At 39.6% G+C, this 27,959-nt stretch overlaps 1 protein-coding gene across 3 annotated transcripts in view; it reads left to right on the top strand.

Moving 5' to 3' along the window:
- The window catches only part of lmln (leishmanolysin-like (metallopeptidase M8 family)), a 59,580-nt gene that overhangs the window by 7,950 nt on the left and 23,671 nt on the right, over positions 1–27,959 (top strand). For 2 of the 3 annotated variants that reach the window (XM_073047549.1, XM_073047551.1), the window contains exons 4-13: positions 2,961–3,043; positions 4,501–4,618; positions 9,070–9,248; positions 12,833–12,938; positions 15,653–15,747; positions 17,173–17,290; positions 20,501–20,608; positions 22,009–22,085; positions 26,402–26,512; positions 27,697–27,829. In XM_073047549.1, coding sequence (XP_072903650.1) covers positions 2,961–3,043; positions 4,501–4,618; positions 9,070–9,248; positions 12,833–12,938; positions 15,653–15,747; positions 17,173–17,290; positions 20,501–20,608; positions 22,009–22,085; positions 26,402–26,512; positions 27,697–27,829 — 1,128 coding nt within the window. The remainder of the gene's footprint in view (positions 1–2,960; positions 3,044–4,500; positions 4,619–9,069; positions 9,249–12,832; positions 12,939–15,652; positions 15,748–17,172; positions 17,291–20,500; positions 20,609–22,008; positions 22,086–26,401; positions 26,513–27,696; positions 27,830–27,959) is intronic. The other variant, XM_073047550.1, reaches the window with a different exon arrangement.

Genomic DNA, 27,959 nt, shown 5'->3' with positions numbered 1-27,959 from the left:
TTTTAACTGGGAGAGAATTATTCAAGCCTGCAGAAAGTGATGGAATACAGCACGATTCATCACATAAAAGCTCTCGTCACCATTGAGCACGTCTACAAGGAGCACTGCCTCAAGGGAGCAGCATCCATCATCAAGGAGTGCCACCATCCAGGCCATGTTGTCTTCTAGCTGCTGCCATTGGGAAGGAAGTGATTTACACATCAGGAACAGTTATTACCTCCAACCTTCAGCTGGCTCTTGGACCAGTGTAGATAACTTCACTCATTCCACAACTTATGAGCTGATTCCACAACTTATGGACTCATTTTCAATACTCTTCATTCCATTCTTGGTATTATTTATCTATTTATTATCTTTTTAATTGTATTTGCATAGTTTGTCTTTTGCACGTTGGTCGTTTGTCAATGTTTGCAGTTTTTCATTGATTATATTTTGCTTCCTTGTTCTATTGTGAATGCTCACAAGAAAATTAATCACGGGGTAGTATATGATGACATACTTTGATAATAAATTTATATTTGAAATTGTGAATAATATTACTACAGAGTATTTTATCTTTTTATTAACTATCTTTATACATTTTTCTGTTGTTGGGGAATAGAGGCTGATCAGCAAAAAGTGCTATGTGAATAAGCAAGCTAGGATGAATTTTATATAGCTAGTAAGATCTGGCATCCAAATAAAATCTCTCTGATTTCAATTGGTCTTACCAATTTGCCTTTGGCTGTGTGTCATCCTACTTTGCTACAAGAAAAGTCCATTGAAATTTATTTCTGTTTCCAGTTTTAAAATGCCTTGGCCAAATAGCCCAGTGATCACATTGTCAATTTTGCCGATGACACGACTGGTCACAGAACTCATTCTACGCAATGAAAGCTCGCCAATGCCTGTTCTTTCTGGTGAAGCTGAAGAGAGCTAGACTGTGCACGCCTATGCTCACTTCCTTCTTTACTGCTCATCTGTAGAGCATCCTAACATGTTGCGTCACTGTATGTTCACAAACTGCACTGCGGTGGATAGGGAGGCCTCACAACAGGTAGTCAAAACTGCCCAGTGCATCACCGATACCAGCCTACACACCAACATAGACACATACACAGAAAGGAGCTAGAAAAAGCATGAGGGATCCCTGCTTATAGACAGGGTGGCCCACTGTCATCAGGGAGGACGCTACGTAGCATCTGCGTCAGAGCCACTACTCAAAAACAGTTAATATCCCCAAGCAGTAAGACTTATCAACACACCCACCCCTCCATATCTCCTACCACCACGACTTTATTATTTCCTGTCAGAGGCACCTTAAATACAGACACTCCTCTGCCTAGAGTCACTTTATGGACATAAGTTACATCAATCTATGTATATATGTATTTATATTGTGATTTTTATTATAGTGTTCCTTATCTTACTGTATTTTTTTGCTGTGCTGCATTGGATCTGGAGTAACAATTATTTCATTCTTTACACATTTGTACTGGAAATGACATAAAACAATCTTTAATCTTGAATCTTCCTGTTGCTTCTGTTGTAATTGCTTTATCTCCATTCAACTAGTTTCTAATCCCTTCTGTGCTGAGACATTTGCCCAAGTCAGGAAGGATATTAGTTATATGCTTAGATATATGAATATTTAATTCAAAAAATGTGTATGTCAGTTTTGATGTAAATGTTTAAACTGTAGTTGTATCCTTTTCAAATGATTGTGGGTCCTGGTTTCAGTTTTGGTTGAATTGTTTTGCCTGTTAAATGGTGGTTGTCCAGTGTGTTTGATGATGACACAAAACCTGTTTGAGAGGCTTTTAAAGTGGAAAAGCCGTTACACTGGGGCAGATCCACTCTCTTGACCTCAGAAGTCCTGGTCCAGTGGTACAAATAAGCATCACAAGCTGGGGTCTTCCTTGGTGGCAGTGGATGACCATGGATCATGGCGTCTTCTGTGCCTTGTTCTGCCCTTCGCTTTCCATGGAGTGTTGCAGTACTGCTTTTTTGGCCGTTGATCTCACTGTAGATCTCATCTGCCCAGTTCACTGGTGCGAACTTCACATGCTAGGACAGGCATGTCCCTATCTCACCAGAGTATGCTATGTGGTGACAGAAATAGCAAATACAATGTCAATTAGACTTAGCCAAATTATGTTTTTATGTACCAAATGCAGGAAATAGGAACTGGCTCAGGGAGACATCTTGTCCTTCATAAGTTCAACGATATTGTTTGGAAATGTTGATGTTACTATGTGTTTTGTAGAATATTCAAATCGTGTTGTTACTGTGAAATACAGTAAATGCAGTTTAAGTTGCATCTGAATCGGGAAAAAAACTTTGATATATCTTTAAATGTAATGCTAATTATAATTAATCAAGTTACGTAATAATGTTATTGTGCTTGCATTATTCTAAAGAGATTCCTGGGGAGTCCTGACCTGATTTTTTTTTCTTTTGCCAATGATGACATGTTAGGGTAAACAATTGAATTATGCACTTTAAAAGTTACTATCTGGATCCAGGCCTTCTGCAACTGTTGGAGATGAATACAATCTTTTTATTAAGAAATGAAATATGGGATGCTTAGCCTTCCCATCTTCCCAGAAAGGGAACAATGTGCTTGAGACATGGCTGCAATACAAACACAGAAAATAATTACTTCAAAGTTACTTTGCTGTAATTACCCTGATTATCATTATATCTTTTATTATGTAGTATTAAAATTTTGTGTTGAAGATAGGAGGATATGGGCGAAAAAGATTTGTTGTTAATAACCTTTTCTGTTGGAGAGAAATTTAATGGTAAACTATTTCCTCATCCTGTAAGTGGAAGAAGTGGGGGAAGCATGAATTATGACTACTTCTCAAGGGACATTTGATGTGTACAATGTTATTATTTTACGGGTCAGCTACATAACTTGATTAGATTTAATTCCAATTACCCAAACTTTATCTTCATTGGTTTCTTTTCCATTTCAGAATAAACTGTTTCCAAAGGCAATTACTTATTTACAAAACACATTCCAGGTTCGAAAAGTAATTGGTCCAATTCTGCTAAGCAGGTATGGTGAACATTGTGTTGCCTGTGTATTCTGTGATGAAGTTCTTGATTTAAACAAGGAAGTCTTTTAAAGTGAATTAGCTGTCCAGCCTGACTGGTGGTCAAGTTCGGATCTAGGCAAAGCATCTTGATCCGAAATGTTAACTAATCATTTCCCTCCGCGGTAGCTGCGTAGTGCGGAGTTCCACTAGCAGTTTACTTTTTGCTCCAGATTCCAACCCCTGCCATCTGTTGGGTCTCTTGTTAACTTGTGGAATTGTGTTCAAATTGAGCCTTTAATAACATATTCAAAAATCTCATGATGATTGCTCTAAAAATCAGACATCAAATGATTTTGAGCAGTTCAGTCATGTCATGGTAAAAAAAAGTCTAAAGCTCTAAATTGTGAGTTAGTCAGAAACATGGATTTTATACTGTGCTAAATAGAAACAGTAAAATTATTTGGTACAGTTGATGTTCTGAAGGTAGATTGGAGGCTTCAATACAGAAGACATTCTGAATTTAACTAAGCTAAACCTATTTTTATGCTGATACCATAAAGCTGAAGTAGACAGCATTCTATTTCCTAGCACTAAGACATCTAAGCTCTAGATTTTTGCGGCAAAATACTTCCTTTTTATGTAACAGCACCAAATACAGTATTAATGTGAGATCAACTTGTTAAAGTCAATAATTGCATTTCAAGAATTTTAGTGATAAAAGTATTATAAAACATTGTTGAATTTTTTTGGCTTTCAGAAACACATGCACACTGTAGTCAAATAACTGTTAGTGTTTAAATGTTTAGAAATTATTTAATGCTTTTTATTAAGGTGGTGTTGTCCTTCATTATCTGACAACACTGTCGGGTAAATGATCAGAGTTTTCTTTCCAGTCTACTTTATGAATATGAACATATATTGATCAATGAGAAAATATGTTGAGGTTCTATAGCACTGTTATATTTACTTCCCATTACTAAGCTTGTGTATTAGCACACACTTGTGAACTGGCTAGTTTCATGATAATGGGTTTTCTTGACACCCTGTCTCAGTAGTGGGGAATTGTTTCTTCCTTGTGATAGCACATCTCTGGTGTTGTTGCAGTCAAAGTCTCCTTTTTCCACAATCTTTCATATACTCTACAGCTAACCACAGGGCTACAAGTTTGGTTTCTTATTCTATGTGTGTAGTTTCTTTACAACTTTTATCAGTTTCTCAGCTCCCAAACTTGTACTTTAACCCTCAGCTTCATATCAGTCATTTCCCCTTTCATTTGTAACGAGCTCAACAGATTAGCTACATCTGTCCTGTTTTGTAGCACTGACTATTGCGGTCACTCCATGTTTCTCATAGTTTTGTGACTGAACTTTGAACATAGTCAGTTTCTTGACTGAAGAGTCCTGACTGTTATGGTACTTTGCATCTTCTTCTGGCAGCATTGGCTAAATTAAACACTTAATCTGTTTTATTTTGGAAGACCATGTGCAACAAATCAATATTTGAGAAAAAAAGATGATCCATATATGTATTGCCAAGGTGCCTGTGCTAACATCACAAGATGTGGCCCTGTGATTGTACCAGAAGAGCATTTGCAGGTAAATACTTAAGTTGTAAAGTAAATCTCTTTGTTAAATATTTTGACTAACCATATTTTGTTTGTGAGTATAGAGATTTTGTATAATGACCATTGTTGAACTTTTAAAAATGGGAATTGGTGAACTAATATGGTGTTTTTTGATCAGTTGCTATTTGAGTCCAGGACACTTGGAGTAAGACTGAGATACCATGTCCTTTGAAAGATTAAGTATAAATACAAGCACCAACTTGGAAGACAAGTTGTTTAATAGTAAGAAGCTACATAGCACAATGAGATTTTTGTGAGGATCAGCAAAGATGCTGATCAGAGTTAGAAGTTGGAAGATCCACGACAGCAGGATTAAAAACTTCATGTATGAAAATGAAAGTAGAGTACTGTGCAAAAGTCTTAGACACATAGATATATCTAGGGTGGCCAAAACTTTTGCACAGTACTTAGCATTTTTATGCTTTGCACTGTACTTCTGCCACAAAATAAAAACAAAATTCATGACATATGTGAGCGATGATAAACCTGATTCTGATGTGGGTATTTACTGTGGACCGAGAGTGGAAAGGGGACAGGGAGAGGGGAATCATGGTTGGGAAAAGGCAAAAAGAGAGGAGAGGGAATGGGAAGCACTAGAGAGACATTCTGTGATGATCAATAAACAAATTGTTTGGAATCAAATGACCTTTCTCAGGGTCTCAGGGTTGGATGTGTCTATACCTGCACCACATCCCGCCCTGGCCACCTGTCCCACACCACTCCGGCAGTGCTCCATCCTCACCATTCCCAAAATCCTTTGCACCGACCATACAGGTAGTCCCCGAGTTATGAATGTTGGACTTATGGACAACTCATACTTACAAACCGAGGAAGGAGAGCACCATCCACCATTTTAAGTCATTGCCATTGACACTGTGACAACTTTGTATTTGGCTTAAATTTTTCTTAACAAAATTCACCCTGACCCTGCCCCCCCCCCCCCCCCACCGTTCCGGTTGGCTGGTGGCGCAGTGAGATCAGCGCCGGGCTTGAGAACGGAGGTTCCCGAGTTCGATCCAGTGACAGACCGCTCCCGTGTCGGGTTGATGTCGATCCAGTGACTCCCGTACCATCCGTGCCAGGTTGATGTCAAGCTCGCAACTCGACCTTGTAAAAAAAAAACACTGCCACCTCCAGTTTAAATTCCCACACGGAATATTGTGGAGGATCAAATACCCAAACCCAGCACAGCCCCCACTTGTCCCATTTAACCTGTCTCAGTGCAGTAGACTTTAGGACCTGGAGAATTCAGTGTGGTGGTCCTTAGGACCCGGCAGACCTCAGGAGCCGGCAGAGGTCGGGATCTGCCACCCGCAATGTTTCTGTTCTGTTGATGGGAAGTGGTCGCGATTGAAAATAAAGTGGAAATAATAAAGCGTTTGGAAAGAGATGAAACACCATCAGTTATTGGAAAAGCGTTAGGCTACAGTCAGTCATTGATCGAAACAATTTCAAAGGATAAAGTGAGAATAATGGAGCATGTGAAAAGCCCTGCCCCGATGAAAACTACAATTATTACTAAGCAACGCAGTGGTTTAATTATTGGAATACATATGTTTCTTAAGTGTTTTATATGCATAGAAAGGTAAAATATATACTGTACACTAAGACAAATGTTTGACTAACTGACATTAAACAATACCGGATGTACTTGTTCCGACTTACATACAAATCCGACTTAAAGACAGACTCAGGACGGAACTCATTCGTAACCCAGGGACTGCCTGTATTTACAAACTTGCTCTCTGCTCCACATTGACAAGTACAGTACTGCATAGGGAATGTTCCTTCTCATTTGTGTATGCTGTGAAATTCCTGTACAGCATCATTGATCAGGAATAATCCTTCTATACTTTAAAGGTAGTTTATAAATTAACCTCTGAGGATTATGGCATTCGGCGATGTGCAGGTTACCTCCTTGTGTTCACTGTTGTCATTTACTCCCTCAAGCTGAAAACTTTGGCCTTGCATTGTAGATGAGCATTTCCATCACCAAAATGAGACAGGTAAAGTGAATTGAGAAGTTAGATGATATAGCCTAATGATGTCCAAGTTGGTCTCGTATAGTCAAGAGATCTAATATGGTATGTGGACATACCATATCTAAGTATTGAAGAACTTGAAGGGGGCCTGGTTTTGGGAGAAACAGTGAAGGGTGAAGGAAAATAAAATGAGAGTGGTTAAATTGGTTTAAAATTAATACCACCCATTCCCCTGACACTGAACCTATCCCACACAGTGCATACCTAATCAGCTAGTTAAATAACGGCCAAGAAATCACTGCTTTATTTTGGGAAGTAATCTATATGCCAATAAGGTAGGACGGAGTTAAGTTTGAAGAAGTACACATAAGTGGGTAGTGGGTGGGTGGGGCAGAATATAATGAGAGCAAACCAGGGTAGAAAGGAAAGGAGAAAATAGGTAGCAAGGAAGACAGGAATGTGTTGAAGGGTGGTGAGGAAAAGGAGGTATCATGAGGGAAGAGAGGGTAATTTCAGGGAAATGCGAGGGCAGTAAAGTAATGGAAACTGCAGAAAGTTGTGAACTCAGTCAGCTCTATCACAATCACTAGCCTTCCCAGCATCCAGGACATATTCAAGGAACGACGGCTCTAAAAGTTGGCGTCCATCATTAAGGACCCCATCACCCACGGCATGCCTTCCTCTCAGTGTTACTATCAGGGAGTACTATCTGTATTCAAATCACTGAAGCACATAGCAAACAGTGTTCTTGAAACAATCTTACTGAATGCAAATTACTTTGAAAAACTGTTTGTTGAATTTCTGGTTTCTGAATTCCAATAGTTTTTAATCTAATTGTTACCCTTTCTATGGTTGTTAATCTTTTTCAGTTGATTCCTGTGTTGTTCATTTTATTGTCTTTCTGTGCATTCGTGTGTGTATTTACATCTATTGCTATTTCCCCATATAGTTTCATTTGTTGTGTCTTGGAGGATTTTTGTTTCTAAATCTGTATTCATACAGCATTTAGAATCAGGTTTGATATCACCGGTATATGTCATGAAATTTGTTGCCTTTACAGCAGTTGTACAATGCAAGACATAATCATAGAGAAAAATGTGAATTACAGTAAGTGTGTGTGTGTACATATGATGGTAGCAGTGACAACGAGGCATAACCTGGGTGATGCGGGTCCTTAATGATGGATGCTGCCTTTTTAAGGCATCACTCTTTGAAGATGCCATGGATGCTACAGAGGCTTGTGCCCATGATGGAGATGACTGAATTTACAATTCTCTGCATATTACTTCGATTCTGTGCAGTAGCCCCCCCACAATACCATGCAGTGATGCAGCCAGGTAGAATGCTCTCCACAACATATCTAGAAATTTGTGAGCGGCTTTGGTAACTCTCCTTAAAGTCCTAACGAAATATAGCCGCTGTCATGCCTTCTTTGTATTTGCATTGATATGTTAGATCTAGGATAGATCCTCAGACACATGGACACTCAGGAACTTGAAATTGCCTACTCCCTCTACTTCTGATCCCTCTATCAGGACTGGTGTGTGTTCCCTCATCTTACCCTTTCTGAGGTCCACAGTCAATTTTTGGTCTTAATAATAACTTAATTAGAGAGTACTTTTCATACAGCCAATGTAAAACACTTGAACTACAATGGGATAAAGTGCAAACATGAAAATAAAATAAAATAAAATATAAAAATAAATATAAAAAAGGACAAAAAGATGTTGGTTAGTTAAAAGAAGTTTGAATAAATAGTTATTAGCTGGCTCAAATTATTTTTTATTTGGCTGCATATTTCATAATTTTAATTTTACAGATTCCAAATTTTCTTTATTACTTGACTCATAATTACTAGCCTATCTCTTTTTTTAAAATGGGAATTATATTGTTTTCTGTTTGATGCTTTTGAATATATCATCTCTCAATATAATTCTAGAATATAATTTCCAGTTTTCTAGATGTTAACTCTAATTATTAATCTTTTTGACAGCACCCAATGCATGACAATTAGCATTAAAACCATATCATTATACAAGATGTAATGTATGCATGACCACTATCTGAATAGAGGAATTAATTTATGGCTTTGTAAGTTGTAGTCTTGTGTAGAGGCAGTTAACATCCAAATCAATGCTGATATCATCAAACCACTTTTTGAAATGGTCTGAATTAATTTTTTGTAACTTTTGCATGTAAAGTAAAGTTTAACCAAACCCTTCCAAATTCATGAAAGTGACTTGTGTCCACAACTGTAGTGCAGGCTTCAAATATAATGTTTTCTTGTGCTTTTCAAGTTGTACATTTTGTTTGTCACACAAGTTTTAAAATGCAGGAACCACAATTTTGTTTAGAATATTTTTGTGGATTGCACTTAGACACAGTTCCTATTTGCCTCAGAATTGTGTTCTATCTGTTAACGTTCATATGATCTTTCCAGCGATGTAGGATGTGCAGTGAAAATGGAAACTCTTGTGGATCTGCAGGGTTGACTGATGGTGCAGGGGTCAAGGATGCTGATTTTTTACTGTATGTGAGTGCACTAACAACAGAACGCTGTGGACAAGAGGATATAGTCGCCTATGCGGCATATTGTCAACTGGAAGCAGAATTGGACCGGTAAATACTGTTACAGCACATCCTTGCCACATCAACAATGAAAGTTAATTTGGGAGTGTTATATTTCAAAGTTCTAGGCACTCTTTTTAAAACGCTATGTGAAACTCTTGCTTGACACTCAGATATGCAGAACAAATAATGAATTGATCTGTATGAACAGTGCAAGACAAGCTTTTCACTGTATCTTGGTGCATGTGACAAGAATAAACCAATTCTAATTCCAATTCCAATATTGAAACAATTATTAAGTTAATATTTTGAAACATATTCCAATATTAAAGCAACTCACACAGAATGCAGGAGGAGCACACCAGGTCAAGAAGCATCTATGCAAATAAATAAAGTCAATGTTTTGGGCCAAGACCCTTCTTCAGGACTGGAAAGGAAGGGGTAAGACGACGGAATAAAAAGGCGGGGTAAAGTAAAGGTTGATAGCTAGAAAGTGATATTTGATGCCAGGTGGTTTGGAAGGGTAAAAGGCTGAAGAGGAAGGAGAGCGGACCATAGGAGAAAGGGAAAAAGAAGGGAGCCCAGGTAGAGGTGATGGGCAGGTGAGAAGAGGTAAGAGGCCAGAGAGGGTAATTGGAGAAGGGAGGGGAATAAAAATTAATTTTTTTTTGTTAACTGGAAGGAGAAATCAATATTCATGCCATCAGGTTGGAGGCGACCCAGATATTGCTCCTCCACCCTGGGGAGGCCATGGACCAACATGACAGGGAAGGCTTGGAACAGGGAGTGTTCTATGAAGCCAATGAAAGGACAGGCATAGCTCTGGCCCATGTAGGTGCCCATGGCTATCCCTCTAGTCTGGAGAAAGTGAAAGGAGCTGACGGAAAAATTGTTGAGAGTGAGGACTAGTTCCAACAGTTAGAGGATTGTGGTAGTGGATGGGAACTGGTTGATTTTATTGAGAAGGAAGCAGAGAGCTTTAAAGCCTTCTTGATGGGGGATAGAAATGTATAGGGACTGGACATCCAATATTAAACTTGGTTAACTTTTATCAAATGATTTCTGATACAGACCATAAAGAGTTGGCTGAGTTGCTTTTACAGTTTCGTCTGTGATCAGAAGATTGAAAAATAATTTCTAACACTTAAGAAAAATGTAGAAATTAACAATAATGTGTTAGAGAGAATCCACCTAGTTCAAGGGGTGACATGTAACTGCAGATGCTGGAGTCTGGAGCAATGCACAAGATGCTGGAAGAACTCAGCGTGACACGTAGCATCTGTGGAAGGAAATGGACGATCAACATTTCAGATCGAGACCCTTCATCTGGACTGAAAGATAGAGGGGAGATGTGAGTGTAAAAGAAGTAAGGGGACGGTAGAAAGAGCTGGCAAGCAATGGATGGATACAGGTGAGGAGGGAAGAGTAGAAATAGTGTAGAGGCCGGGAAGTGATAATGGCAACAAAGGGCTGCAGATGATGAAATACAATTAGAAAGGAAGGTAGAAGGTAATTGGTAAGGAGTTGGGATGGGTGGATGGGAACCGTAGCAGGAAGAGACTCAATGTAAGGAGTGTGTGGGTGATGCATGGATGGAAGAGGGTAAAGAAACAGGGTGATGAAGGTGTGGTACGTGAAGGAGGAACTGGATAAGTCAGGAGAGGGAGAAACGGAATAGTGGCGAAGCAGTTTACCTGAAGTTGGGGAATTCTGTTTGTATAGTCAGCTGGCTCAAGAATACATGATTTTGTTGTAGATGACTATTCATAGTTTCTTTCTCTGATGTAAAATTTATTAATATCAACTAGATAGCAAAATAAGGCAAAAATTAATAAAGCGTTATTACATTTTCTTATTGTTCGCTGAAACAGTGTCTGTGACTTGGATCAAAGATTACATCATTGGTTGCATAATTGAAAATAATTTCTACTGATTGTTTCCTGAATGTGAGACAAGAGGGATCACCACTGTGTGGTCAACTGCATATTCATGGCATACAGATTGATGTCCTTGCAGATGATGTTGTCAAGGCAGAGTACAGTCCTATCTATCTTAGGGGGTGCCTGAGACCTCTGCACAATACTGTATTTGTCAGTCTGGAGCAGAGAGAGAGTTTGTAAATCTGGTGGGAGCAAAGGATGCTGGGAATGGTGAGGGTGGAATGCCACCGGAGGGGTGTGAGACAGGTGGCAGAGGAATGCTGGGGTGGGGCTGACATGGGTGTAGACACACTTAGATATGAGTCACCTGGCAAGATCATTTGATTTTGAAGAATTGGTTTGCTGATCATTTCAGAATCTCTCTGGTGCTTCCCTCTCCCTGTCCTCTCCTCTCCTCTCACCTCCCTTTTTCCCCAACTATGATGTTCCTCTTCCTGCCTCTTCCCACTCTCAGTCTACTATAGAGACTCTTACCAGAATCGGCTTTATCATCCCTCATACATGTCATGAAATTTGGTTTTTTTGCGACAGCTGTACGGTGCAATACATAACATTATTGTGGTCTTAGGCCTAAGACCTTTGCACCTGATTGCCTATAAATATAGCTGTTACTCTTTGTTGATGCAATATGTGAAAATAAAATCCTTCTGTTTTCATTTTTTCATTTTATTCAAAACACAATTTTGAAATTCTTTTCATTATTATTTACAAAGTAAATGGCAGGATACTTGGTAGTGTGGAGGAGCAGAGGGATCTAGGGGTACATGTCCACAGATCCCTGAAAGTTGCCTCACAGGTAGATAGGATAGTTAAGAAAGCTTATGGGGTGTTATCTTTCATAAGTTGAGGGATAGAGTTTAAGAATCACGATGTAATGATGCAGCTCTATAAAACTCTGGTTAGGCCACACTTGGAGTACTGTGTCCAGTTCTGGTCACCTCACTATAGGAAGGATGTGGAAGCATTGGAAAGGATACAGAGGAGATTTACCAGGATGCTGCCTGGTTTAGAGAGTATGGATTATGATCAGAGATTAAGGGAGCTAGGGCTTTATTCTTTGGAGAGAAGAAGGAAGAGAGGAGACATGATAGAGGTGTACAAGATATTCAGAGGAATAGATAGAGTGGATAGCCAGCACCTCTTCCCTAGGGCACCACTGCTCAGTACAAGAGGACATAGCTTTAAGGTAAGGGCAGGGAAGTTCAAGGGGGATATTAGAGGAAGGTTTTTCACTCAGAGAGTGGTTGGTGCGTGGAATGCACTGCCTGAGTCAGTGGTGGAGGCAGATACACTAGTGAAGTTTAAGAGACTACAGGACAGGTATATGGAGGAATTTAAGGTGGGGGGTTATATGGGAGGCAGGGTTTGAGGATCGACACAACATTGTAGGCTGAAGGGCCTGTAATGTGTGCTGTACTATTCTATATTCTATTTCAACAATTTGGTGAAAAGGACAAAAGATGACATTCTTTTGAGCATGTTATTTTCCCTTCTGTACCAGTATGCATCTAATTGTAAACTCTTTTATAATTTTTAATCGTTTTAGAGTACAGAATGTTAAATCAAAAGTGGTCAAGGTGTTAAATAAATGTATTTAATTTTAAAAAATGTTTATTTTTAGGTTTAAAAAGTGTTCATAGAAACAATAATGAAAATCAAATGCAATCCTAACTTGTATTTCTCTCAACTTCGCAGGCCTATTGCAGGTTATGCAAACTTATGCCCAAGTATGATCCCCACTGAGCCACAGGAGTTTCAAGGCATGCTGTCCACTGTTAAACACGAAATTGTCCATGCATTGGTAATTACCTGCAGTCATTACTTTTAGGAAATTTAAGAGGTGGATTTATTTTTTTTTTTTGTTCAGTTTTTTTGACTGCACTTCTGTTCTCCAAGGATGCATGGGAAAATAAGTGACTGAAGAATTCTTAATTATTAATCCGGCCAGTTCATAAAGTGAATAATTGGCAATTGTTGGTGCGTGGCCTAGTGGATAAGTCATTGGTCTAGTGATCTGAAGGTCACTGGTTTGAGCCTCAGCTGAGGCAATGTGTTTGTGTCCTTGAGCAAGGCGCTTAACGTCACCGGTGCCAAGCTGCTCGGGTCCTAGTCCCTTCCCTTGGACAACATCGGTGGTGTGGAGAGGGGAAGGCTTGCAGCTTGGGCAACTGCTGGTCTCCCATACAACCCTGCCCAGGCCTGCGCCCTGGAAACCTTCCAAGGCGCAAATCCATCGTCTCACGAGACTAATGGATGCCTACTACTACTGCTACTACAATCACAAAGAGCTATGTGGGATTTATAATCTATGGAGTATATGGCCTTTGTGTAAAATAGTTAGATCTGAACTAATACTGCCCTCTCTCTTGTAATTTTGACTTTCAGCAGCATGTGGAATGTATATCATTTGAGTTCAGCTTTTCCTAATCTCTATTGCTTACGTCACAGCTGATTTTTCCTTTGGGTTTATCCTTCCCTATTGGTGTTCCAAACTAGTTGTTTTCCTAGTTCAGATGTTTAACCAAGTATCTCTTGGGTTTCATTTAACAAAATCTAGATTATGTCAATGACATTTTTTTTGCCTCATCTCTTTGGCTATGAGCCAAGGAATCTGGGTAGATAAATGAGTATGGAAGAGATATGTATAGAAAACATGGCCTTAGTCTGTTCAATCAAATGACAAATTATTAAGCAAGTAATCCTGGTTTAAGCAAATAATGCAAAATATGAAAATTGAGAACCTGTGATTATAGAAAGCATTTAATGTCATTAAAGTTTGCCGTTAATAGTGGTACGTGACTCCTTTTCAAAGCTGCTTGGAGCATGATGCAACAAAACATTTCCCTTTCCACTGATAATGCTTGGTTAGCTGAGTATATCCAGTGCCTCTGGTGCTTTGCTGTTGTACCCTGTGCTATGTTATGATGCTGAAATGCATCCTAGGATGCACTGAGATACATCATCAGTGATGTAACCTGGAGTCATCAGGTATTTCCACATCGGACCCCCTTGTCCAGGCAACCCAGCCAGGCTAAATATTGTATAACGTATAAGAAATGACATATTTTCCTTGTGAATTTTTTTTCAGAACATCTTTTCTTAAATAGAAAATAAATAACGTAATGACAGTGATTTTATTAGTTAACACTGTGAAAATTTCTTGGACAGCATAGTAGGGTGGTGGCTAGCACAGCACTTTACAGTACAGATGGCCCAGGTTCAATTCCTGCTACTGCCTATAAGAAGTTTGTACGTTCTCCCCGTGACCGTGTGGGTTTCCTCCGGGTGCTCCGGTTTCCTCCCACAGTCTAAAGACATATCAAAAGGTATGTTAATTGATCATCATAAATTGTCCTGTAACCGGCTGCTGATGTAGTGGCATCAGCATTGGACTAGCGGCAGGTGGTCCCAAGTTTCAATCCAGCCAGTCCTTGCACGCTTTCCATCCATGCTGGGTTGAGCATTGAGCTAGCAACTTGTCCTTGTTCAAAAAAAGACAGTCAAAAATGTTACTGAAATGGCAGAAAATGCCACTCAATGCACCACTAGGTGCAAAAAGGAACCGTCCAGTGATTAGGCTAGGGTTAAATTGCGGGATTGCTGGGCGGTGTGGCTTGAAGGCCTGCAAGGGCCTATTTTACATTGCAACTCAAGAAAATTTTTAGAGATTAATGTGTTATTTCTCAGCATTAGGATGGCACTATTACAGTGACTGGGCATAAATTATTCCAGCAACCAATGATACACAATTTTGGGTTCTGTGCCTTATCTTCATTTCACTTATCAAATGAGGCAATTTGTTTTTTGATTTCTCATGGTTCTGAAGTACAGAAAAAACTTACACAGATGTTTCTGGGTCTGGAGGATCAGAGTTATAAGGAAAGATCAATTACATTAAGCCTTTATTCCTAGAAATGTCGAAGGTTGAGAGGAAATTTGATAGCGTTATACAAAATTGTGAGGGATACTGATAGGGTAAATGCAAGCAGGTCTTTACCACTGAGCTTGGGTGAGACTGCAGCCAGAGATCTTGGGTTAAGGGTGAAAGGTGAAAAGTTTAAGGGGAACATGAGGGAAACTTCTGCACTCAGAGGGTGGTGAGAGTGTGGAATGAGCTGCCGGCATAAGTGGTGCATGCAAACTCGATTTCGATGTTTATGAGAATTTTGTATAGGTACATGGATGATGGGGGTAGGGAGAGCAATGGTCCTGGTGCAGATCAATGGGAGTGGGCAGTTTAAATGGTTCGGCACAGCTAGGTGGGCTGAAGGGATTGTTTCTGTACTGTATTTTTTAAATGGGGAGAGACAGACTTTTTTGTAATAAGAAATAACTGATGGAGTCTGTTTTATGAAAGTAGCCTCATGCCTCTTTGCCCTTTTCAGAAAAGTAATTGGATTGCGACTGCACACCTCATATCAGGAGAGGTGAAGTGTGCCCCTTGAGCCACTCTTTATTGTCCCAGTGTACATGCAGCGGCAAATAACATTTGTTCGTTTTTCTGTTCCAAATTAGGGTTTTTCTGCAGGACTTTTTGCATTCTACCGTGATGATGAGGGGAAACCTCTAACTGTGCGAAAGGCAAATGGGCTTCCACCTTTCAATGAGTCGTAAGTTTAGTTAATATTTATACATTTTCATTAGTTTGTACAAAATACTTCATCAGAAAAGATGAAAGAAAACTTATGTTTTATTGCTTGTGCTTTTTATTTATTACATTCTTAAGAGAATTACATAGAATGAATAGTGTTAGAATAGTGAAAAAAAGTGAAAAATGTGAAAAAAATTAGTACTAGCCCTCCCCCCTCCCCTTAACCCTCCCCCCCCTTAAACCCTTATATAAAAAAAAAACAAAAGAAAGGAAGAAAAGAGGAGGGAAAAAGAAGATTGCCTGGATATCGGAGGATCCCCACATGCTCCATGGAGTTCAAAATAATTTTAATTTTAATTTTCCCCAATTACTTTATAATTTTATCTTCAAAGGACCTATATATTTAATCCTATCTTTTGTAGATAGGGGTGCCAAATTTTCAAAAATATATCATATTCATTTCTTAAATTATAAGTAATTTTTTCAAGTGGAATGCAGCTGTATATTTCATTATTCCAACGATCCATAGTTAAATACGAGTCTGATTTCCAAGTAACTGCAATAGCTTTTTTTGGCTACTGCCGATGCAATTTTTATAAATTTTTTCTTTTTATTGCTTGTTCTTGAAAAAAGTTTTAAAGATGTCTTCATGGAGTGTGGATGGTTCTGCCAAAATTAACCAAATTTATTTGTCCCATAACTGAGAAAGCAGTTTGAGAGTAAATCATGGGTGGGTCTGGCATTAGACATTGGTCAGAACAGGTAAGGATGCAATATTTCCTTCCCCAAAGAGAGTTTAAATAACAAACTGGTAATTATTGTTTGGTGGTGGGATGGAGATGTGTCTCTACCAAAGGAAGTGTAAGGTACTTCTTCCTTCTGCTAGCCTACAGATCACCTTGGGCAAGGTGTAGCCCCTGATTAACCCCCTTCTCCCCTCCCCCCCCCCCCCCCCCCCCCCCCCGGAATCAGGCTCACATGAAGCCATGGGAGCAGGTGGTGTGTATCACAAGTCCTCGTTATGCAACCACTGATGCCAGGCAGATTGTCTCTGAAGAGTATTGATAATGGCTAAGGTCACCCATCTTGTAAAGACACTGCCTAGAAGAAGGCAATCAATGGCAAACCACTTCTGCAGAAAAATTTGCCAGGAACAATCGTGTTCGCCTTGATCAGAGACCATGATCGCCTCTGTCACATAACAGGGCACATGATGATTGTGAATTATTGTAACTACCTTTAATTCCAAATTTATTGTGTTACATGAATTTAAGTTAATGAGTTGGCATGGTGCAGTATTTGATAAATGTTCCACCACAGTTGTTGCTAGTTCAGTCACTTAACTGTTACACTGCATCTCATAAGTACTATTACTTGTTGGCTATTTTGTTTTTATTTCCTGGATCCATATTATGATTAAATATTGTCACTTGTGTTTAAATAGACTTGGATTATATCAATGGAGTGAAAAAGTTGCACGCAGGGCAAAGAGGTTATGGAATGTTCGAGGAAACAAACAGCTTAATCATGAAGTTCTTCTTCTTGTAACTCCTCGAGTTGTTGTGAGTATCAACATAAGTGCCTTGTATTTCTTTATAATTTTATTGATGAAAACTGTAAGATCAAAATAGGTCAGTATCTAAGTATTTGAAAAGGTGACAAACCAAAATTAAACCAGTAAAATGAATGGAAGAAATGACTGGCAAGGTGACGCTGTTTACAATGATCACTCGTCATGCCCTTAAGTCATGATGGGTCGTTGTCAGTCATGTCCGATGATGACAGGAAACCTGCGTGAGAGAGTTTTTAAGGTGGAAAAGCCGTTGCGCTGGGGCAGTTCCCCTCTCTCAATCTCAGAAGTCTGGGTCCAGTTGTACGAACAAGTGTCACAAGCTAAGTTGTAGTGGACCATGAGACCTTCTGTGCCTTGATATGCCCTTCACTCTCTACGGAGCTTTGCAATCCCCCCCTTCCTGGCTGTTGGATTTCACTGTAAGACTCATCCGCCCAGTTCACCAGTGCTGACTTCGCATGGTAGAATAGGTGAAATCAAAATATGGCAATATGCTAATCTGTGTATTATCCATTGTAGTGGGTGGCGGGATGGAGATGCGTCTCTACCAAAGGAGGTTAAGGTGCTCCTTCCCTCCACTAACCTGCAGATCACCCTTGGGTAAGGTGTAGCACCTGCCTAGACTCCCACCACCCCAATCAGGGTCATATGAAGCCATGGGATTAGGTGGTGGATGGTCGTACGAGCAGCTCCTGTATATCACAAATCTTAGTGATGTGACCACTAATGCCAAACAGACTATCTCTGAAGAGTATTGATAATGGCTGGGGTCATCTATCTTGTAAAGACACTGTCCAGAAGAAGGCAATGGCAAACCACTTCTGTAGAAAAATTTGCCTTGGAGATGGAAAGACCATGATTGCCCATCATATTATGACATAACGATAATGGTGATGATAATTTATTGTAAGAATAGCAACCTACAAAAGGTTTAGATTTTCTGGCCAGAGTGTTACATTTTTGAATATTCATTTTGTATCTCATAATTTTTTTTCTTTAATTCAGAATTTTCTCATTATTGAGGAGCTCAGCAGGTTAGGCAGCATCAATGGATGGGAATAAACAGTCAACTTTTCGGGCAACCTTCTTCAGGACATACGTCACCAGGACGACTCTTCCTGGAACATCAACTATGTGTTCCAATCCGTAGATATTGCTTGACCTCCTGAGTTCCTCCAGCACAGTGTGTATTGCTCTAGATTTCCAGCTTCTGCTGTTACTCTTGTGTCTGTGTTCTTCATGAATGATCCCTGACTTTGTACCAGGCAGTGTTTTCAATTACAACTGCAGATTTCTCAAAAAGCAAACAACTTAAACTATTCAATATATTTACTCCACTGGCTTTATCTTGTGATCATGTGTTACATGGCTGGCTTGCAAAGAAAAATTAAATACAATTTTGTTAGTTTTTAATTGCCAAATAACTTCCTAAGAGAGTTAAAGAGAATGAATGACTGCTGAAATATATTACATAACTTTAGTTACCAAGTTGTTCTTTGTTAGAAAATAATGAGTATTTTACAAAGGTTGTTGCATTTGCTTTTCTATTACTATGGGCCAGATTATATTTGAATGGACTTCATTGATATCACTAGATTGATAAAGTTGCATACCGTTTTTATTCATGTTTACCCCTTGTCCAAACATATTTGATCTGGGATCAGAAATGTATCGCACTCCTGGCTCCAGTGGAGTGTCCTGAGTGACATTAGGGCCTCCTGTAGTTAACTTAAGCTTAACCAAAAAAATTTTATAAAAAAAATTAAGGGAACTGAACACTGAAATAGAGGATATGATTCAGAGTTTGGATAAGGGCTATATTGTGCATACATGTTCTTATGCATATGATAATAAAATCAACTTTAGATCTTGGGAGGGTAAACAAGGCGAGGGAATATGGTTTAAATTATAGAATATTGAAATATATAGAGGAATGGGGATCTAAGAGAATGACATGGAGAACTCTCGGTAAATGCACTCCTTACGTACATGCGCATGTGCACACACAGCCTTGTCCTTCTGTTGTCATGGCACTGAGTGTACACTCTTCAATGTCTTCGGTATGTTCTCATAATGGGTCCTAAAGGGTTGGCTTTGTGGTGCCTTTCCTGCCATCCATGGTGGAATATTTCATTTCTTTAGTAATGGGGATGTGCATGTGTTTGTATACTGTATTAAAGTAGATACTTAAGTTTAATTTGTGATATGCTTGTAACTACATTGTGGGGTGCATCATATTCAATTCATGTTTAGTCTTGTTAATTTTGTGGGTAATTAAAGATGGTATGTCCTGGTGCCTAATAAACAGGGATGTTAGTAGGGGAGAGGGATTGAGACTGCCAGAAGTTCACACTGGATGAAAATAGTATGCCATTATTATTGTTTTCTGGTAGTTAACTTTTTGTAAGTATTAGTTTTCTTTTCACTATTTTTGCTCATTTTTGCAAGTTTGATTTTTAATGCACTTAATAAACACATGAAGATGTTAAACATCTCTAGCCATTTTTTCTTCGGTTATATCCCAAGTATCTAATAGAGAACATCTCTGTGGGTCCCTGAAAAGGTGTAGGTTAGGTGTCTAACATGGTTAAGAAGATACTTTTATGTTTTTGACAGACATTGAGTACAAACAAATAGGGAAAGCTATACGATACAAAATCTTACACAACTAGAATATCACATAAAATTGTTGTCTCCTTATTACAGAAATAATGTTGTATCTGTAGAGCAGTGGTTCCTAAGCTGAGATCTGTGGACCCCTTGCTTTAATAATATTGGTCCATGGCATTAAAATGGTTGGGAACCACTGCTCTAGAGAGTCTCAGTGTACTGGAAAACTACAATGAAACCCTGCACTGTTTAAATACCCAAGGACTTTGAAGGAAATATATTCACAGTGATAGAGGATTAGTTAATGGATAGAAAATATGAATAAACTAGTTATATTTAGATTGACAAGGTGTGGCATTGGAGAGACTCAGGGATCATACTTTGACCTCAGCTGTTTACAAATTATTATTAATTATAAAAATGAAGGATTGAGTTGATGAAGTGTCAACAAGCTAATTTTATATTTTTGTGTGAGGACATCTCGATCTCTCTAAGATCCAGCATTTAATTGCATCATACTATTTAAACAATATTATAATGAAGATCCAATTTTTACTCTACTAATTACAACTGATTGCTTATTGAGCAGAAGGAAGCCCAGCAACACTTTAATTGTTCAGTGCTTGAAGGAATGGAACTTGAGAATCAGGGTGGAGTTGGTACAGAACTGAATCATTGGGAAAAGAGATTATTAGAGGTAAGATTGAATGAAACTTGTGTAAAGCAAGTTTTCATCTCATGTGGTGGTAGAAGTTGGATTGAGTTGTTCTACAGTTATGCATTTTAGGTGCTTGAATTCCTGTGAATTAATGTTGGAAACATAGAAACAAAGAAAACCTACAGCAAAATGCAGGCCCTTTGGCCCATAATGTCATGCTGAACGTGTATATACTTTAGAAATCAGGGATTTACCATGTAGTTTGCACAGTCAATGATTTTTATTCTGAGGTCCTTCAACACACCAAGAGTCTTGGATGTACACAGTCCAGTGCATATCTCTACATCATTTCATGCTCTGAATTTTGGAAATAATACCAGGTATAATTTGTCATTTGTTGAGAATAAAGGTATCAGGATAAAGAAATGTAAAGGATTTTTAACAATGACATTAAAATAATGATTATTTGGTCATGCTTTTGTTTTATTTTCTAGTTCAATGGCATGAGCTTATTACGTTCGATATGAGTAACTGAAAAAAATGCACAGTTCTGTGAAGTGTGAATCTGGGACACGCTTTTAAACTTTCTTTTCCTCTGCTTAAACCCAGAATGTAAAACAATCTTGGATATCAGTGAAATTTGTAGTTAATAGAATCACTTCTGTTACATCTGTGCGAGAAGGTGATTGTAAGCAATGGAAGGAGCTGGAATTTGAATATGTCCCACCTTTTCACAGAAGTTAGTCCTGGATCAGAGGGGTTACTTTATTTTTGTGACATCGTTGGCAGAGAGGGGAAATACAGAGATGCTGTAAATCAGAAGTAAATATGTTGTAAAAAAATGCTGGGGATGCTTTGCAAGTCAAGCAGCATCTGTGGAGAGAAAAATAGAATTCACTGGCTTTTCATCAGAAGTCTATTGCTGTGGATTTTAATTCCGGTCTGTAGGTTTTAACAAGAGATTAGCTTTATAAAATAATGCAAGAATGCCCTATATATAATAACATGAGGTAGTGGCTAAATAATCGCTGCTTCTCATAAAAAATGAGGAAGTGCTTATTTATAGATTCCCAACAGGGGTGGTTATGTGAGTCATCGGGAGGAAGTAAACAGCACCCTAACTTGAGGCACGAGACCTGACCAACCATTAGTACAACAGGTACTTCCAAAATTTACACTTAGAGACTTGTACACTGAAAGCTCAATAGCACAGAAATATTGGAAAAGAAACGATCTTCTGGAGACCTAACTATGATATACGGATGGAAACCTTTGTTCAAAGAATCCCACTCACAATCTTAAATTAAGAGTGATTTATTGAATTAGGGAAGCTCCTCTCATGGTTTTTCTGGTATCACTGTGGACACTGAACAAAAATTGAAATAATTAAAAAATCATTTAAGCTTTTTAGTTATGATGGATCCCATTTCACTCCCTAGAATGAAGCAATGACGGGGTCTCATACACAGAACAGGGTATTCTCCAGATTAACCTTGGCAGCATTAGAGGATACTGGGTAAGTTAAATAATGTGTAAATGAATATTTATATGGTACACTAACTTAGTTGTTTTATAGATAATCTATTCAGTGTTCAAAATTTAGTGATTGCAAATAAAATTGTGTAAACTTTAGAGAATTTAATTGTCCTTTGAAGCTTTTATTGCCTGTCTGCAAATAACAAAGACGTGGTTTCCAAGTATTGGGTAATACATCAAGTCTTCGGTTAGAGAGATAACAAAAACAGTTGCAAAGTATGTCTCTGATATGCCTTGAGTATATGTGCTGAAAATTTATTGTCGTTTTTTGAAAAAATATGATTCAGTACTGACCATATAGGTTCTAACTGAAAACTAGGAAATAAAGTGCAATTTAACTCATTCTGAAATGTATAAATCTGCAATTTCATAACCTTTATGAATTATTGAGAGTTTTGAACGACTTTTTTTGTCACTTCTGAATTCAAGACAGTGATTGTCTTGTAATCTCTTGTCTGGAATTTGAGTGGCACAGTGATGTTCTCAGTGAATGATAAATGGAAGGCAACTGCCTTGATTCTGCTTGGGTGAGTCTACAGAGTTCATACCTCCAAATAAATGAATTTGGAACTGTCATTTTCTCATCACCATCTAGAATTTAAGTTCTCAAAATATTCAAAACCGGACAGCTTTAATACATTAACTTCCTCAATATTGACTTGAACTGTCTTAATGCCAAGGGATTTTGTGAAGCAGGATTTAAACATGTCCAAAGACGTTTTCTGAAGCAGTATGTAGGTGGCCCTACTATAGAGGGGCTACATCTTTGGAAATGAGTTCAAAGAACATTTATTATCAAAATATGTATGCTGTATAGAACCTTACAGGCAGGCATGAAACAAAGAAACACCAAAGAACCTCCGACATCTAATGTGCGAACAATAGAAGTAAGCAAATAACATTCAGAAATAAAGTTTACAAAAGTGAGTTCACCGACGTGATCCAGTAGCTCGTCAGTTGCAGGCCACAGCCTGTGTTCAGCGCGGAGATGAGTAAGCCTTGTGGAGTAGTGAGATGAACTGGCCTGTCTTTTGCCTCCAGCCCCAACACCCTGACCTTGCCTGGTGCTTAAAATTGTCCAAACCTCAGGTCATTCTCACTCTCGAGCCAAGGCCCTGCTGCCTTGACTAGGCCTGTAGGCGACCTTTCCAGTTTAGCCTGGTGCTTAAGTTAATCAAATCTCAGGTCTTTCCTTGCTCTCGGGCCAGTGCTCCATCTCAAATCTGCCTCGACTTGGTTCTACCAAATCGAATCGCTCCCAGGTCCATTCTAACAATGGCCAAACCTTATCTCATTCATTGCATTCGTGCCTGGGCCAAGCCACCTCGACATAGCTGGTACCTGTCATGTTGCAACCATCCTGCTCCTTTGAGACTTCAGTCTACACTGTAGAAATTACAAGTTGTACAGGTGGTTCAAAAGCTCAACCCTGAAAGGGAAGTCATATGCTATTGATTGCGGTGATCGTTTACTAGAAAAAGTATGATAAAGTATAAATATTTTATTATAAAGTATAAGTAGTAAGTGAGGTATAGTAATATACCTCCCTCCCCTTTCTTGATCTTTCTGTCTCCATCTCTGGAGACGGCTTATCTACTGATATCTACTATAAGCCTACAGACTCTCACAGCTACCTGGACTATTCCTCTTCCCACCCTGTCTCTTGCAAAAATGCTATCCTCTTCTCACAATTCCTCCGTCTCTGCCACATCTGCTCTAAGGATGGGGCTTTTCATTCCAGAACAAAGGAAATGTCTTCCTTTTTTAAACAAAGGGGCTTCCCTTCTTCCACCATCAACTCTGCTCTCAATCACATCTCTCCCATTTCCCGCACATCTGCCCTCACCCCATCCACCCGCCACCCCACTTGGGATAGGGTTCCCCTTGTCCTCACCTACCACCCCACCAGCCTCCAGGTCCAACGTATAATTCTCCGTAACTTCCGCCACCTCCAACGGGATCCCACTACCAAGCCTATCTTCCCCTTCCCCCCCATTCCCTACGCGACTCCCTTGTCCACTTGTTCCCCCCCCCATCCCTTCCCACCAATCTCACTCCCGGCACTTATCCTTGTAAGCGGAACAAGTGCTACACCTGCCCTTACACTTCCTCCCTCACCACCATTCAGGGCCCCAGACAGTCCTTTCAGGTGAGGCGACACTTCACCTGTGAGTCGGCTGGTGTGGTATACTGCGTCTGGTGCTCCCGGTGTGGCCTTTTATATATTGGTGAGACCGGACGCAGACTGGGAGACCGTTTCGCTGAACACCTACGCTTGGTCTGCCAGAGGAAGCAGGATCTCCCAGTGGCCACACATTTTAATTCCATGTCCCATTCCCATTCTGATATGTCTATCCATGGCCTCCTCTACTGTCAAAATGAATCCAAACTCTGGTTGGAGGAACAACACCTTATATACTGGCTGGGTAGCCTCCAACCTGATGGCATGAACATTGACTTCTCTAACTTCTATTAATGTCCCTCCCCTTCTTACCCCATCCCTGACCTATTTAGTTGCTTGCCTGTTCTCCATCTCCCTCTGGTGCTCCCCCCACTTCTTTCTCCCGAGGCCTCCCGTCCCATGATCCTGTCCCTTCTCCAGCTCTGTATCACTTTCGCCAATCACCTTTCCAGCTCTTAGCTTCATCCCGCCCCCTCCGGTCTTCTCCTAACATTTCGCATTTCCCCCTCCCCCTCCTACTTTCAAATCTCTTACTATCTTTCCTCTCAGTTAGTCCCGACGAAGGGTCTCGGCCCGAAACGTCGACATTGCTTCTCCTTATTGATGCTGCCTGGCCTGCTGTGTTCCACCAGCATTTTGTGTGTGTTTTTTGAATTTCCAGCATCTGCAGATTTCCTCGTGTTTAGTAATATAGTTAATGAGGATGAGCAAGTAACTGATGTGTCAGTGGAAGTACACTTGGGGACCAGTGACCATAATTCTATTAAAGATGTGAAGATGTTCCACAAGTTGAAGTCCTCAATTGGGGGACATTACAGAGGCTACACACACAGTATCCTGGAGGAACTCAGCAGGCGAGGCAGCAGCTATGGGAAAGAATAAAGAAGGTGGTGGGAGGGGAGAAAGAGGTACAAGGTGATAGGTGAAACGGGGAGGGGTGAAGTAAAGAGCTGGCAAGTCGATTGGTGAAAGGGATAAAGGGTTGGAGGAGGTGGAAATCTGATAGGAGAGGGTAGAAGACCATGGAAGAAAGGGGAGGAGGAGGAGCAGAGGGGGTGTGATGGGCAAGTGAAGAAAAAGGTGAAAGATGAAAACGAGAATAAGGAATGGTGAAGGGGGGAAGAATAGGCAATTTCAAGAAATTGGTGTTCATGCCATCAGGTTGGAGGCTACCCAAACGGAATAGAAGGTGTTGCTCCTCCAATCTGAGTGTGCCTTGTCATTGCAGTACAAAGGCTGATGGGAGAGGCTGTTAGCATGCAATCTTAACAGGGAGGATGTAGAAAGGATACTGGAGTTGAACTCTGAACTCCAAAAATGCCCTGAGCTGTAATAGCATTGCGCTGACTGCTCTGCTTTCATGGTGCCCATGCGTCTCTGTCAGCTTGGCAGGTATTAATTAATATGTAACATGCTCCCAACCATTGAACACATCTACATGAAACACTTGCAGGAGAGTAGCATCCATCATCAGGAGCCCCCACCAACCAGGACATGCTGTCTGCTCACTGCTGCCATCAGGAAGGAGGTACAAGAGCATTGGGACTCGCGCCACCAGGTTCAGGAACAGTTATTACCCCTCAATCATCAGGCTCTAGAACCAGATAACTTCACTTGCCCCATCATTCAGAAGGTCCCACATCCAATGGACTCATCTTAAAGGATTCTTCATTTCGTGTTCTGGATATTTGTTTCTTATTTGTTTACTATTATAATTTCTTTCTTTTTGAATTTGCACAGTTTGTTGTCATCTGCACATTGGTTGAATGCTCTGTTGATGCGGTCTTTCACTGATTCAGTTATGGTTATTATTCCATAGATTTATTGAGGATTCTCACAACAAAATGAATCTCGGCTATATATGATCACATATATGTACTTTGATAGTAAATTTACTTTGAACTTTGGCCTTGCATTACAATTTTCAAATTAACTTCGTCTATGCTCCAAATACTCAAAAAAAAACATTGAATGAAGAGGACTGTAATCTGTTCATGCTAAGATCTTGACTATTTTAAATTGACTTAATTCTTAAATGATATAAAATGTGATTTGTTTCTTCAAATATTCAACAGATCAGAGATAATGTAATAGTTTTTCCTCTCATTTACCAGTTGGTACAAAGCCAATTACAGCATGGCAGAGAAATTGGAATGGGGTGAAGGCCTGGGCTGTGATTTTGTAATGAATAGCTGCAAGTTCTGGATTGACCAACAACGGAAGAGGTGAGTACTTAGTTGCACACAGAAGTACCTCTAATACACAGCAGTCAGAGGAGTGTGTATTGAAGGATCAGTGCTTGGAATGATGATCAGCATTGTTTGGATATTGCCATGCTTAACTTTAGTATTGTTAATATTGTTTTTATATTTTGTTACAATTGGAGTGAACTAACACCACTTTGTAGTATTTATCTATATGGTAGTGTAGTGGTTAGCGCAGTGCATTACAATACAGGCGACCCAGGTTCAATTCCTGCCCGTTGTCCTTAAGAAGTTTGTACGTTCTCCCCATAACTGTGTGGGTTTCCCTGGGTGCTCCAGTTTCTCCCACAGTCCACATACGTATTAGTTGGTAGGTTGATTGGTTGTTGTAAATTTCCCTTAATTAAGCTAGGATTAAAAGGGGAGAATTGCTGGGCAGTGTCACTCAAAGGGCCAGAAGGGCCTATTAGACCATAAGACATTCTGTGCTGTATCCCAATAAACTGTATATTCCACCTCTTGCATTGTTTAAGCAGAACTATTCAAGATTTAAAACTTAAACACAGGAGTTTCTGCATTTGCTGGAAATTCAAAGTAATGCATACAATGCTGGAGGAACTCGGCAGGTCAGGCAGCAGAATGAACAGTGGACGTTTCAGGTGGAGACAGGAAGGGGAATGAAGCCAATATGAGAAAGTGAGGGGAGAGGAAGGAGTACAAGCTGGCAGGTGATAGGTGAAGTTAGGGGAGGTGAAAGATGGTTGGATTGGGAATGATGTGAGAAGCTGGGAGTTTTGAGACTTCGGGTAAATTAGTATAAGATGCTAACAAGCTGCAGCATTCTAACAAACTGAAACAAAATGGATTTCTACTCTGTCACACAATACATTTCTGAAAACTTCTGAGATCCTTGTAATGTTTGTTATATTTAAGTTTGTCTTTTTCTGTTTAGTAAAACCATTTTGTGCATATGTCAGTACTTGCAATGTAAATTTGCTGGATTTTTTACTATTCAGCTTTGCTCCTTATTAAAGATTTTGGTTCAGACTACAAATAGCAAAGGAGCAAGTGTGCGTAATTCAGGAGTTAAAATTATTTGTAGTGGGATGTTTTTCCTGTCATTGAAATGATTTGAAAGCTACCAGACGAGTGTGTGAGTTGTTTATTACTGACCGTTTTACCATGATGATTATTTCAATATTCAGGAATAAGAATGTGACTCCATATTGTGACACACTGAGGACCTCGCCGTTACGGTTGATGTGCCGGCAGGACCAAAGGGCTGTGGCAGTTTGTAACTTAGAAAAGTACCCAGTTCCTGTGCCAGAAGAATACCAGGTATTACGGATCATTTCTTGCCTTGCATCCTTTTACCATCCCTTAAAGCTTTCAGAAAGCACCACTATAATGATAACTCTTCCTGCTTCCATAGCTGAAGTTAGCTTGTACTGTATCTTTGTATATATTG

Source organism: Hemitrygon akajei, chromosome 5, assembly GCF_048418815.1.
Source record: "Hemitrygon akajei chromosome 5, sHemAka1.3, whole genome shotgun sequence".
In the NCBI taxonomy this organism is placed as follows: Eukaryota; Metazoa; Chordata; class Chondrichthyes; order Myliobatiformes; family Dasyatidae; genus Hemitrygon; species Hemitrygon akajei.
The sequence above is the reverse complement of the archived record's forward strand: the minus strand, read 5'-3'. Positions and strand labels throughout refer to the sequence as shown.